At 52.9% G+C, this 12730-nt stretch overlaps 1 protein-coding gene across 1 annotated transcript in view; it reads left to right on the forward strand.

Moving 5' to 3' along the window:
* Positions 1-307: 307 nt before the first annotated feature.
* CDH4 (cadherin 4) overlaps positions 308-12730 on the forward strand; it is a 681345-nt gene continuing 668922 nt past the window's right edge. The window contains exons 1-2 of the mRNA XM_033186955.1: positions 308-574; positions 2869-2980. Of these exons, the coding sequence (XP_033042846.1) occupies positions 518-574; positions 2869-2980 (169 nt within the window). The 5' untranslated portion in view covers positions 308-517. The remainder of the gene's footprint in view (positions 575-2868; positions 2981-12730) is intronic.

Genomic DNA, 12730 nt, shown 5'->3' on the forward strand with positions numbered 1-12730 from the left:
ATCCAGAAGGGGTGCCCCGGGTGTGGGGACGGAAACCCCAGCGCTGTCTTTAGTCTCCACACCCTCGCTTTTTCCCCCTGGAGACCGAGCGTCCTTGGCCTCTTCGGCCGCAACCGGGCTCCAGACATCCGGGGGGGCCGGGGCTGGGCTGGGCTGCTGCGGCGCGGGGGGCGCGCGCGGGCGCTGCGCCTTTAAGGCCCGCGTCGGCAGAGCGAGCGCAGGGGCCGGGCGAAGGGGCGGGGCCTCGGCGGGGCGGCCGCGGATTCACCTGCAGCTCGGAGCGCGCGGAACAGAGGCGCGGGCGGCTGCGAGGCCGGCGGACGCACCGGCCTGAGGGAACGCGCCGCCGGCCGGACTTGGCCTGGCTCCCGGAGCCCGGGCGGCGAGCGCGGCGGGCGCAGCGGGGCTGGAGGCTCCGGGCGGGCGCGGGGGAGCGGCGGCGGTGGTCTCGGCGGCGGCGGTGGCGGCAGAAGGGAGCGGGCTCCCGGTGCCGGGCACCGGGCTGGCGGCAGGGAAGATGACCGCGGGCGCCGGCGTGCTCCTCCTGCTGCTCTCGCTCTCCGGGGCGCTCCGGGTAAGTTGCCGCCTCCCGCCCCTGCCGTTCGGAAGCCCCGGGCAGCGCGAGGTCGTCCCTGGAGCCCGCAGGGCGCGCACACACCCGGCAAGGCTCTCCCGGGCTCCCCTGCCGCGCTCCCCGCTGCATCCAGCCCGGCGCCCGAGCTTCGCGAAGCTGCCTGCGGTCGGCAGGAGCGGGAAGCCGCCTGGGCAGCGGGGAGTGGCGGAGCGGGGTGGGAGTGGGGCTCGGTGGAGGACCCGGGGAGCTCCGCCTGCACCGGACCCGCCGAGCCTCCCTGGGCCGCCCAAAGCCTGTAGCCGCTGCCCGGAGCTCGGCTTGCCTGCACGGGGCAGGCTTCCCACTGGCGGAGCCGGCGCGCCCCCCATCGCCCGGGAGCCGCGCGCCGCGGGAGTTGCCGAGCCCAGCCCCGGCCGTGCCTGAAGGTGTGAGGCGCCCGGCGGCTGCAGGCCGGGGATCCGGGAGTGCGGGGCGCCTGCCCGACCTCTCCTGCCCAAGGCCTGGGGGTCCGCTGCGCAGCGCCGCTCAGTTTTTTGGGTGCCGGCAGGACTGGTGCTGCGGGTGGACGGCGGGGTAGGACTGCGGGGCACTCTCACCCCCCAGCCCTCGGCGGGGCTGGAGCCCGCGTGTCCAGCGAGGCCCCGGGGGCTGGGAGCGGGGCCGAGCTTGGGCCGGGAAGCCGGACGCCAGGCGGGCGCGGCGCGGGAGGGCGAGCGGGTCTCCCGCTTCCTCTGCAGAGCCCCGCGGACCGGATCGCTGGCTTTGCTCTGCGCCTGGCGAGGTGCGCGGCCCGCGGGGGCAGAGTGCGCGGCGGCTCCGGGGGCGCCCCTGGGCGGAGGCGGAGGGGCGGCGGGAGTTGCAGGAACCCCCTCTCGTGGCCGATCGGCCTCGCTGCCTCCTCCCGGGCAGCGCTGTTGCAACCTCGGAAATAAACAAGTGCCAGCGGCGGGAGGCCCGCTCCGAGGCCGCGGGGCGCTGGGGGGTGTGCTGGGCACACGCTCGGGGCCGGTCGAAACTTTCCTGGACGAGTTGAGCCTCCCACCGGGCTGCGGGTGCGATCTGGAGCTTCGTGGCCGATAAGGAAAGCCGCGGTTTAGAGCTTTTCGTAAGGAATTACCCTGCGTCCAGCTCTCCTCCCTCGGTGCTGGGGGCAGAGGGGTGCCCTCCTCGGGGTCGGCGTTTGGAGTCCTGGAGCTCCGGGGTGGGGGCGGCCTCAGGAGCCAAAGCATGGGCGGGCGACGGCAGCGCGCAGGGCTGGAGAAGGCGGCGGGCGGGAGGCGCCACTGCCAGGTGCGGGCTGCGCCCGGGGCTTCCTGCGCTCGCCGGGGAGCCGAGCACCGCTGTGCTCCTGCTCCTGCCCCTGCTCCTGCTCCTGCTCCTGCTCCTGCTCCTGCTCCTGCAGCGGGGCTGGCTTCCTGCTTGCACACACTGCCTCTCCCTCCACCACCTCCTTCTGCCTGTCACGCCCCCTCCTAGAAGCTTGGGAGATGGCCCTGTCGCCCACCCCATCCTTCCCTGGCCTTGTGCCACGGGCTCTAGACTTCCCCACTGAGCAGGAAAGGCGAGCGAGCTCCGGAGGACAGGAGGAGACCCTCTTTCTGGTCAGTTAGGGGAGCTGTCTCCCTGCCTGGGCTGGAGATGGGGGCTCCGAGGGTGAAAATGCGGGCTGAAGACTAAAAGGTGGAAGCACTCCACCGCCTTCTCCACCCCAGCCACCGGCAGCCTCCCGCAGAGCTGCCTTCTTCGCCCCACTCTGGACCTAGTCCTAGAGAATCTTCTTTCTTGCTCTCCTCTTTCTCCTCCTCCCGGTGACCCGAAGAGGTCTAAGAAGCTGCCGCCTCCGCCTTACCAAGAGTGTGGAGCGTTGGGCCCAAAGCGCGAATGGTCTGCAGAGCCGCCCACACTTTGGCCTCCCTTCCCTTAGTGGCTTTGGGAGCAGCGACTGAAGTCTTCTGTCTCTGCTTTTTGGACATTCCTCAGGCATCTCCTCTGCCAATAAGGCCCTGGACGGCCTGGCTTCGCCATCAGTCCGTCCTTTATTCCCTACAGCGCATCCTGCTGTGTGTGGGGCTGGGGAAGGATGCTCGGGGTCTACAGCCTCTAGAGTGCTCCCTAAAGTCCCCAGAGAGCAGAGGAGCAGACACGGGGATATGGCGTCTGGGTGGAGTCTGTGGCCTGACAGCCTTTCTCTCTTAGCCAGAGACCTTTTGCACAGCAGGCCCTGGATAAATGTCGGTTGGATTAAATTTATGTGAACTTATTACTGTTTTACCCTCTCCCCTTTGTGTTCCCAGGCCCATAATGAGGACCTTACAACCCGAGAGACCTGCAAGGCTGGGTTCTCTGAAGACGATTACACGGCATTAATCTCCCAAAATATTCTAGCAGGGGAGAAGCTACTTCAAGGTAGGGCGGGGCGTGGAGGGTGGGAGTGATTTGCTGCCGTGCTTTTCCTTGGGGACACTTGCAGAGGGGAGAGGCAAGGCTTGCCTCGTCTGCCGTGCTTTTCCTTGGGGAAACTTGTAGAGGGGAGAGGCAAGGCTTGCCTCGTCTTTGTGCAAAACGATGGTGGTGAAGTGCAGGAGGTGTAAATTGGTTGACCTGAAAGGCGTTTTGCATAACAGGTGAATGATTCAGAATCCCTGTCATTTTTGAGTGAAGTGAATCATTTCCTGGGCAACAAACTGTAATTCGGATGTAACATCACCCAAATAGTGTGCAGAGAGACTTTCTTACCAAGTATTTTTATGTATGAAGTTCTGGAGACTTAAATTATCCCTGCTTTGAAATGTATGATAAAGCAGACGATGTTGTTGGAAATGCAGTAAATAAGCCTACAGACGGTCTGTTCACAAATGTGGCATTCATTTTCATTACTGCCCCACTGACAACACGAAAACACACATGCAGGAGGGAACTACCAATTAGCTTGATCGTAATTGCAGGATTATATCCACACTTGTGAAGGGAAAGTCAGAGACAGCTTCAAAACTCAGATGACAGTAGATCATCCTGCTTATTGGTCTGTTTCCCTTTCAAGACAAACTCATTAAACTTTATATTTGCATGAGAGGGAACATAAATCAGTTCTTCCTTCCCGGAGGTTGCAGAGTTCTGCCGTGAGCACCTTGGCTGTGAGCCTTTCTTCTCTGCATCAGTTTCCTGGAAGTGGCAGCCTTTGAGTTGATTTCAAAGCAATAGAGGAAAAGAATGTTGGATAAAGTATCGAAGCTAAGTTTCCGCATTCGGGACTGTTGACTGCCCTACCGGTTTTGTGTCCCAGAGAAGGTAAATTTTTCCCTGCAGAACTGACAGTAGTTCCTGTGTGTGTGTTTGTGTGCATGCATGTGCGTGAACTCGCTCACGCTTATAGTGATTTTTCAGATCCTCGCCCTTCAAGACAGAACTTGTTGATTCCTGGTTATGTGGATAAGATTTTTATTTTGCACCCAATCCAAATTTTCTGACTTATTTTTGTTATCTAAACTGTGATACTATTGACTCATTAATTATCAAAAAAATAAAAAATCTCTAGGCAGTTGACCTAGGAGTAGAATGGATGTGCAATCTAAGAGGGCATACATAGTAAAGAGTTTTCAAGAGCTGCTCTGTTCATTGCGCTGTTTTTGTCACTTCGGAGTTGGAATGGGTAGGCCATTTTCAGGATCGTTTGCTTTACTGAGAATCTCAGTGGACCCCTAGAGAAGGCCTGCGGAGGATCCTTCACTCTCAGTGCATTGTACGATCCCTTATAACTCGTGGGGCGCTGACTGCAGTCAGCTGTGTGCATGTCCTGCTGTGCTGAAACCAGCATCCTTAAGCTCTCTGATTATGTGGCCAAATATGTTAAGACCCAGGAGTATCCAATTTTACTCAGGCACTTAAGAAAAATGCCTCCTTTTTATTAATAAATACTGCTTACTACAGAAGAGAATGACAAATTCTCATACTTCCTACAACACGACGTGAGATTTCACACGAGCATCTCTTCCCTTTCATGGTGTGTTGTGTGGGGATCTCCACTCCCAGTGGTCCAGGCCAAACTGCACTGTGCTCCTGATTGGTGTGGTGGGAGAGCCTAGACCACTGGCCTCATGGCAGCCTGGCCCCTGTGGCCAGGTGGTGTTCGCCTCGTGGGGTATCAAGAGTCACGTGACCCTGGGTGACTCTGGACCAGCTCAGACATTGTGTGGACTCATTTTCCAAGCGTCCATTGACTTACGTGTGCAGCCCAGCCCAGGGCTGGTTCAGGGAAGAATTGCAGAGAATCTCCTGAGCACCTGGACCTGCTGGGTCCTCTCTGCCCCTCCTCTAGGGGCTATAGTCGCATTGCTTTTCCTGCGCCTGTGTGGGTTCCCTTCTCACTGTTTTCTTCCACTCATTCTTCTGAAGGTGTAGAGTCTCAGGAAGAAAGAGATGTTTTATATCTGACAAATAATTTTGCACATATGGAGGCAAGAGCTAAGGCTGACAGGCCCTGAAACCAGGGCACAGTGACATTTCTCTCTGTACGCAGAGTACTTTGAAACTACAAGACCACGGTGAGGAGGCCTGTGTGAAGAGGAGACAGGAAGCATGGTGTTTCTGTTATTCTGGTAGGAATCAAGTTAAACAGATAATGACTACTTATAATTGAGTTATTCCAGCGGAGAGAGCTTAACCTTAATTTGATGAGTGCAGCTTCACAGAGTGGCCGTGTTCCTCTGAGTAGGCCATGAGCTATTAGCGGCCGCTCCATGGCTCCTTCCCTTTGACTGAGTCAGCTCACAGCAGCCCCAAACATACAGATTCCAGCAGGAGCGATTTGTTACACAGTAATTAACTTGTTTATGATAAATGGATGGAAGAAATGTCGTGGCATTTTGTTTTATGTCTAAATGAAAAGCATTTGCATTCTAAAAATTTCATGCTAATTAGGCTTAAAATAGTTTTCCCCAATAGGGTAGCAAATACTATGTATTACGAACCTTCTGAGAAGCGGAGCCGCGAAGTGCGGAAATGCAGGACTTAGCTGCTGATGGGAGCCTTCCTAGATGCCACTCCTGTGTCCCCTGTCTCTGCTTTTTCTGGAGAGTATTTGCATGCAATTACATATACTCTTATGCTACAGTTTTGCTTTTAGGATAATTCACTTATGGCCCTGATCACTGATGCATGGTCATATCTATAATAGGACGGTGAAGCCGTTTGCCTTAGGCTAAAATGTAGTGTTCTCTAAACCGTAGTTTAGTCTGGGGTGATGGCTAAGCTGGTGTCTTTTTCTCTGCTTTGTTAATAATTAATGGCCAGCCCGTCCGGAAGCTGCAGCCTAGTACCATGACCTGCATTGCTCTCCCGCGTGGTGGGCGGAGTCTAGGCACACCCAGACCCGATTCATAGCAGAAAACTCGTACAGGCGGGAGAGTCCTAGGTAGCATAGCGGGAACTGAGGACTCCTGGGTCGTATCTGCCCTCTATCCTGGAACGAAGCGGGAACAGGTGAGTGGAAACACTGTTCACTGGGGATGGGGTGGAGCCTGGCATCATCGGATTAATGTGGGTACACTATGTATAGAGTATACAAAGTATATTAACATGGGTACACCATGTACAGAGTATAGAAAGAGGAGCTTGTTTCTAATGACTTAACATGACGTCCTCAGCAAAGCCTTGCCTCTCCCCATTTCTCAATTCATTTAGGACCGTCTTGTGTACTCTCTACCACCTTATTGGAGAGGGACCATCTTGTATACCCTCTACCACCCTCTACCTCCTTATTGGAGAACTTACATTATCTGGCCATTCATCTCTCTTACTTAAACTCTCAGGTTTCTGAGGGGAAGAGCTCTGCCATTCTTTTTTATTTGGAGACAGAGTCTCGCTCTGTCGCCCAGGCTGGAGTGCAGTGGCGCGATCTGAGCTCACTGCAAGCTCCGCCTCCCATGTTGATGCCATTCTCCTGCCTCAGCCTCCCGAGTAGCTGAGACTACAGGCACCTGCCACCACGCCTGGCCAATTTTTTTTGTATTTTTGGTAGACACGGGGTTTCACATGTTAGCCAGGGTAGTCTCCATCTCCTGACCTCGTGATCCGCCTGCCTCGGCCTCCCAAAGTGCTGGGATTACAGGCGTGAGCCACCACCCCCAGCCAGAGCTCTGTCATTCTTGTTTTCTATTTATATCATTTCAGGATGTTTTTGGCCAACAGAATAAAACCCAATTCACATAATCTCAAATACATGGGGGTGAATTTTTCTTACATAACTGTGAGTGCAGACATAGGTGGCCACATGCTGGAGCAGCAGACAAGGGACACGGTCATGTGCCTGCCTAATCCTCTTCTCCCATTCTGCCATCTTTAGTGTGTCATTTAGTGCCTCGTCACTGCAAACTGGCTGCTGTGGTTCCAGTCGTTGCTTCTGAGTTCAGAGCAGAAGAAGGTGCAGATAGTAGCACCATCTGCATTTCTTCCCTGTACCAGGAAAACAAACACTTTCTGAGAATCTCTGCAGAAGTTGTCATTGACTAGGTCACAGGCCACTCCTAGCTGAACTGATGGGGATGGAGCTCTGGGAATGCAGAGAAGTGCATTGTCATGTGTGTCTTAGATCCATTATAATCCATCACGTGGTAGGTGTCCAAATTGCTCATCTCAGAACAGAATTGGGGCTTCGTTCTGGGAAGGAAGAAGGAGGCATGGATGCTGAGTAGACCTTCCCCAGTGCCCAGCACTATACCCGAAGCAGAGTCGACAGACAGTGAATTGCTGAATGAGTGAACGACTCATTTGCATACAAAGGCATTCAGACAGAGGCATGGTTGAAGAGAGATCAGATGTGGGTGTCTGGAATCCATATCTAAGAATCTGCCATTTCTGCTGCACTGCATGGCCAGGAGTACTGTGATCTTGTCTTTACAAGTAGTTCGAAGATAGGCTCTTTGCCCATGCAGTTTGGTTTGAACCACCTCTGCATAGATAGGCAACTCTTCCAGGGCAGAGGCATTCTAGATACACAGCAAGAATGTCAATCTGTCTTCCTGTATACCCGATATCCAGCGCTGGCCTAATGCATGGTGGCTGTGCAGTCAGTATTAGTCAAATGAAGTAATGAATGAGTCAGAAAATACTGACACTGTTCCTGTTTCTGAGTTGCTTTGGTTAACTCACAGCAGAGAGGGAGCTGCTGTGAATATTCAAATAAGTGGTACTAATGATAAGCCAACCATGTATGCCTAGAATTATTAGACATTGGAAGTTGCCTGTCCAGGATTGATTCTCTCTCTCTCTCCCTCGCCAACAAACCTCATCTGTGCTAGTCCATTGGCTGACAATGTGCCCTGTTTAATACACCTCTAGACTCATTACACCAAGGTGGCAATGTGGCTTCTTTCTGGTCACTGGTATCTAATTAGATTAGTCTATTAGGTTAGGCTTTGGGGAAAGCCGTTTTTATTCTTGGTAACAAGGAACAAACTGAGCTGGCCGTGCCTTCTGCCCTTTGCTCTTACTTCGTTTTCCTATCTGGAACTCAGATGTGATGGCTGCGATAAAGCAGCCATTTTGTGACTATGAGGATGGAACAAATTGGTTCCCAGAAGGCATCCTCGAACAATGGCAGAGCCCTCGACTCACTGTCTCCTGAGTGGTGAGAAAAATAAGGTCAAAACACCATGCTTGGTTTTGTTGTCACGTGCAGCCAAGTGCATTCCCTGACTTGGGGAAAGCTGTGCACACTACCAAAGTTAACCTCTGTCCTGAGCCTGGGTTTTTAGGCTCCCTCTACCCTCCTGTGTTCCTTGGACCTTGGCCATTTGCTCTTGCTTTAAAGGCCCTCCTCTGCTCCTTTGTGAATTGGTGTCTGCACCTAGCACACTGGATTGCAGAGAGCATGTCATGAATACTTGGTAACTGTTGAATAAATGAACAGTCACTACTCCAGACTGTCTTATGGCCAAGAGATGAAAGAACCCTTAGATATATTAAGCCAGGACTATCTGAACCCCTACCAGAAAATGTAAACTCTTTGCTGGATCTCGTAGTGATCCTCTTCCAGGAAGCCAGAAGTTATGTATTGGGGTTTGCCTCTGGTCACAATATCCACTGGTTCTAGGGAACCTTGGTCTCTATAGATAAGCAGAATTATGTGAAGACTGAGTGGGACTCAGACCCCATTGGTGGCTTGCCCGGACTTTCTTGCTGTTGAAGTCAGAAGGCTGCTTCTTTCTGAGCACCCAGATGTCCACTGCCTCCGTGGGTGGTCACTTCAGGGATCCCTGAAAATGGGCACGCAGAGCCCAGGATGGAGTCCATGGGATCTCTTTGGCCATCTCTGGGGGTGGTTCTTACCTTTTCAGGGGGCTGTTATTGTTTGAGGTTTCCAGCAGCTTTTCCCTATTATAGTTTTGCCTGGTCCCAGGATTAAGAGGTTCAGAAAGGGAAGTGTATATCCTGTCCTTAGAAAGGGGTAGCTATCAGATAAAAGGTAGGACCAGCCCAGGAATAAAGCACAGAAAGTGTTGCATGGTGCGTCGTCTGCAGGCCAAATCTCACGCTGAGAGAGGGTCCTGGTAGCCCTGGTTAGAAACAAAGCAAGGCAGAATGCTGCCGCCCTGCTGGGCTCTGCACAGTTGCGTGCGCCTGTGTGCAGCTGCTTCTCATGGCGCTGCCTTTCATCTCAAGAGGGAGCTGTGGTCAGTGGCCCTGCTGCTACCCATGAGAAATCTAGGCTCAAGGAGGCGGCCACACCTGCCCCAGATCACTTGATTCCTAAGTCAGTGGATCAGGATTCCCACCCTGCAAGCTTCCTAACCGCTGCTTCTCTATGCTCACTGCCACTGAGCAGACCCCTTTCGTTGTAGAAGGCAGTGCACGCACCAGCTACAGAAATGAGGATGTGTGAACTCATTGATGCTGCGACTTAAAGATTAAGGTTTTGCATTTGAGAAATATGTGTTTTAATGAGTCTTCAGATGAGGGAGCATGAGGCTTTGCAGAATTATAATGTTATAATAACATTATGTTCTGTCCAGTCCTTGGTATATGATATCTCATCTAACCTTCACAAAAGCCCTTCCAGGGAGGTAAGATTGTTCCCATTTTATGGATCAGTAACTGAAGATCAGTGAGTTCTGGAGATTGGCCTACGGGTATGAGATTTGCTCTGTTTTCCCTCTTTGTGCAGGCCTAGGCATTTAGCTCACTCCTGTCTCCAAATTAATGTTAAAGAAGATGGTTTTAGAGCTCTGCTGTCATGTGCAGACAGGATCGGACCCAGATGTTCAGGGCCACAGCCGTAAAACCAGCAGTGACCAGGCACACAGATATGTGCAGTAAACAGAGGCCCTCAGTGTGTCGGGAAGTGCTTGGTTGCAGTTGCTCCTGTATAAGGCTCAACTGAAGTGGGTCTAAACTCCGGATACCGGGGGTTTGCAAAACCAGCCCTGGGATTAGAAGAGCCCGCGCCTTCTGCAATGCCAGTGGGAGCTTTCAGTTCGGAGCATGCAGCGAGCAGTCCCAGAGCAGAGCTCTCACTTGGATTTCAGACTCTGCCAGAGCGGGGGAAGCCGTGCAGAGAGGGAGCTGAGAGCAGAGTCCGGCCGGTCCTGGAAGCCCTGAGCACATTCCATCTGAGCTGGGTTTATGCACGGATCCATCGTTGTCTACACTCACATTGTGACACGGGGCACCGGGAGCCTTAGTGAGGCTGGTTACAGATGGAGAGAAAGTGCCAGGACCTTGCAGCTGGCCAGCTGGGGCGGGGCTCCCTGACAGCCTCTCTTGAGCAGATGCCGTGAGAGCTGGTCCTGAGGCTGCCATGGCCTTTCTGCCCGTATCGGGGTCCTGGGTGTCTGCAGAGATCTTGTATTCTAAGCTTAGAGAGAGCAATGTGCTTGCTATAACTTGAAACAGTCTGAAGATGTGGTGCTTTCCAAGGTTCACGTGGGTTCCCCTTTTCTACCAAGCCCCCTTGTGGTGAAGGCCTTTTGCACCCCTTTGCCTCCAGGGGTGACCTTCCTGTGCGCAGGGTCACTTCCACTCTGGGACTGCATGGCAACTGGGTTGGTATAAGCTTCCAAGACCTGTGGCTTCTTTGTTTCGGAAGTAGTGATTTTTCTAATTCTACCTTGCAGTGTTAAAAATAATCACAGTGAAATTCATAATCAAGTTCAAAGGAAGAGTATTTGGTGTGTATGTACCTGTATTGTGTGCTCCATTATACTAATTTAAAAATGTGGAAATTTTGTGACTTCTCTTATGTTGCAAATGGAGGTGGATTAAAATTAAGGAAAGGGCTTTTTCCTCCTTCCCTCCTTCCCTGCCTCCTTCTTCTTTCCCTCCCCTCCCCTCCTCTCCTTTCTCCTCTCCTCTCCCTCCCTCCCTCCCTCCCTCCCTCCTTCCTTCCTTCTTCCTTCCTTCCTTCCTTCCTTCCTTCTTTCCACCCTCTCTCCCTTGCTCTCTCCCTCCCTCCCTTCCTCCTTTCCTTCCTTTCTTTTTTCTTTGAAAGCTAGGTTAAGTAGATGCCAGGACTAATCATGAACTGAGAGAGAGAGAGAGAGAGCAAGCAAGCATTCATCTTTTCAAAAGGTGTGCCTATTATTCTGACTTTTTGAAGAAGCAATTTTTCCTCCAAGTGAATTCCACTATAAAAAAAATACCATAAGCCGGATGAAGCTTCTTTCCGTCAAGGGCGATAAAGTTCTCCCGAGTGTGTTCTTGTAAAACCTCATGGCATTTGCCGGCTCTTTCAGTCCCCAGAGTGGGACTGTGGTGTCTTGCAAGCTGGGGTGGTAAAATCCTTTGTTTTTCGTCAAAAGGCTCAGAATTTTGGTGCCTTTTTGCCCGGGCTCTGGGCTGCCCTCTCCTGGTGGCCTCCGGTATTGTCTCTGGCTGATGTCTGCTTTTGGTTCTTAAACAAAAGAGAACAAACCAAACCAAAAATCCCTACTTAATTATCTTTGACCCAGTATGTGCTCCCCGAGGCCATTTTCCTGGCAACCCCCACGTCGGGCCAAGAAGGAGGGGAGGAGCTGCTGTTTGAGGGAACTTACCATGTGCTAATGTGTCTTCTCATTGAGCACTTTCATGAGACCTGCAGCTTAAGGTAGTTAAAAGGCGCATCCCAGACCACTCGGTATGGGACTTTGTCTGTATGTTTTTATCTGCCACACTGCCTTTTCCAGGAGGAATTTACTTAGATTACAAATTATATTATTTTCTTATTGCAGTACAAATGCCCACAAATGTAGCAGCTTAAAACAAAGTTATTATCTTGTGGTTCTGAAGGTCAGAAGTCCAGTTCCAGCCTCTGTGCTGAAATCTAGGTGTCTGCAGGGCAGGTTCCTTCTGAAGGCTCCCGGGGGGAATCCGTGTCCTTGTGCCTCCCAGCTCCTCGGGGCTTCTGCACTCCTTGGCTCCTGGCCGCTTCCTCCGTTTTCAGAGCCAGCCGCGAAGCATCTCTGTGCCGTCCTCCAGGGTTATTGAGGGTCACTGGTCACGTCCACCTCTCTCTACATCCTTCTCTTCCATTGTAAGAATCCCTGTGATTACCTTGGGCCTCCCTGAGTAACCTCGGATAATCTCCCATCACAAGATTCTGAATTCAGTCACCTCTGCCAAGTCCCCGCTGTAAGAGCCCAGGCTCACAGCCTCTGGGATTAGGGTGGGTACCTCTCTGGGGAGCCGTGATTCTGCTGACCACATGCACGTCTGACGACAGAGCGAGCCTAGCAGGTGTGTGTGTGAGTTTCCCACTGACCTCCGCACACTGAGGACTTCTATGCGTCCCACACTGTGCGGTGACCTTCATTCAATCCTGCAGACCCCAGGGGTTCCTTCATTCAGTCCTACACATACCTCAGTGGTTCCTTCATTCAGTCTTACACAGACCTCAATGGTTCCTTCATTCATCTTACACGGACCTCAGTGGTTCCTTCATTCAGTCTTACATGAACCTCACAATCTTACACATACCTCGGTGGCTCTTTCATTCAGTCCTACACATACCTCAGTGGTTCCTTCATTCAGTCCTACACGAACCTCAGTGGCTTCAATCTTTTTTTTTTTTTGAGACGGAGTCTCGCTCTGTTGCCCAGGCTGGAGTGCAGTGGCGCGATCTCAGCTCACTGCAAGCTCCACCTCCTGGGTTCATGCCATTCTCCTCTCTCAGCCTCCCAAGTA

Source organism: Trachypithecus francoisi, unplaced genomic scaffold (assembly GCF_009764315.1).
Source record: "Trachypithecus francoisi isolate TF-2019V2 unplaced genomic scaffold, Tfra_2.0 Lachesis_group21, whole genome shotgun sequence".
Lineage (NCBI taxonomy): Eukaryota > Metazoa > Chordata > Mammalia > Primates > Cercopithecidae > Trachypithecus > Trachypithecus francoisi.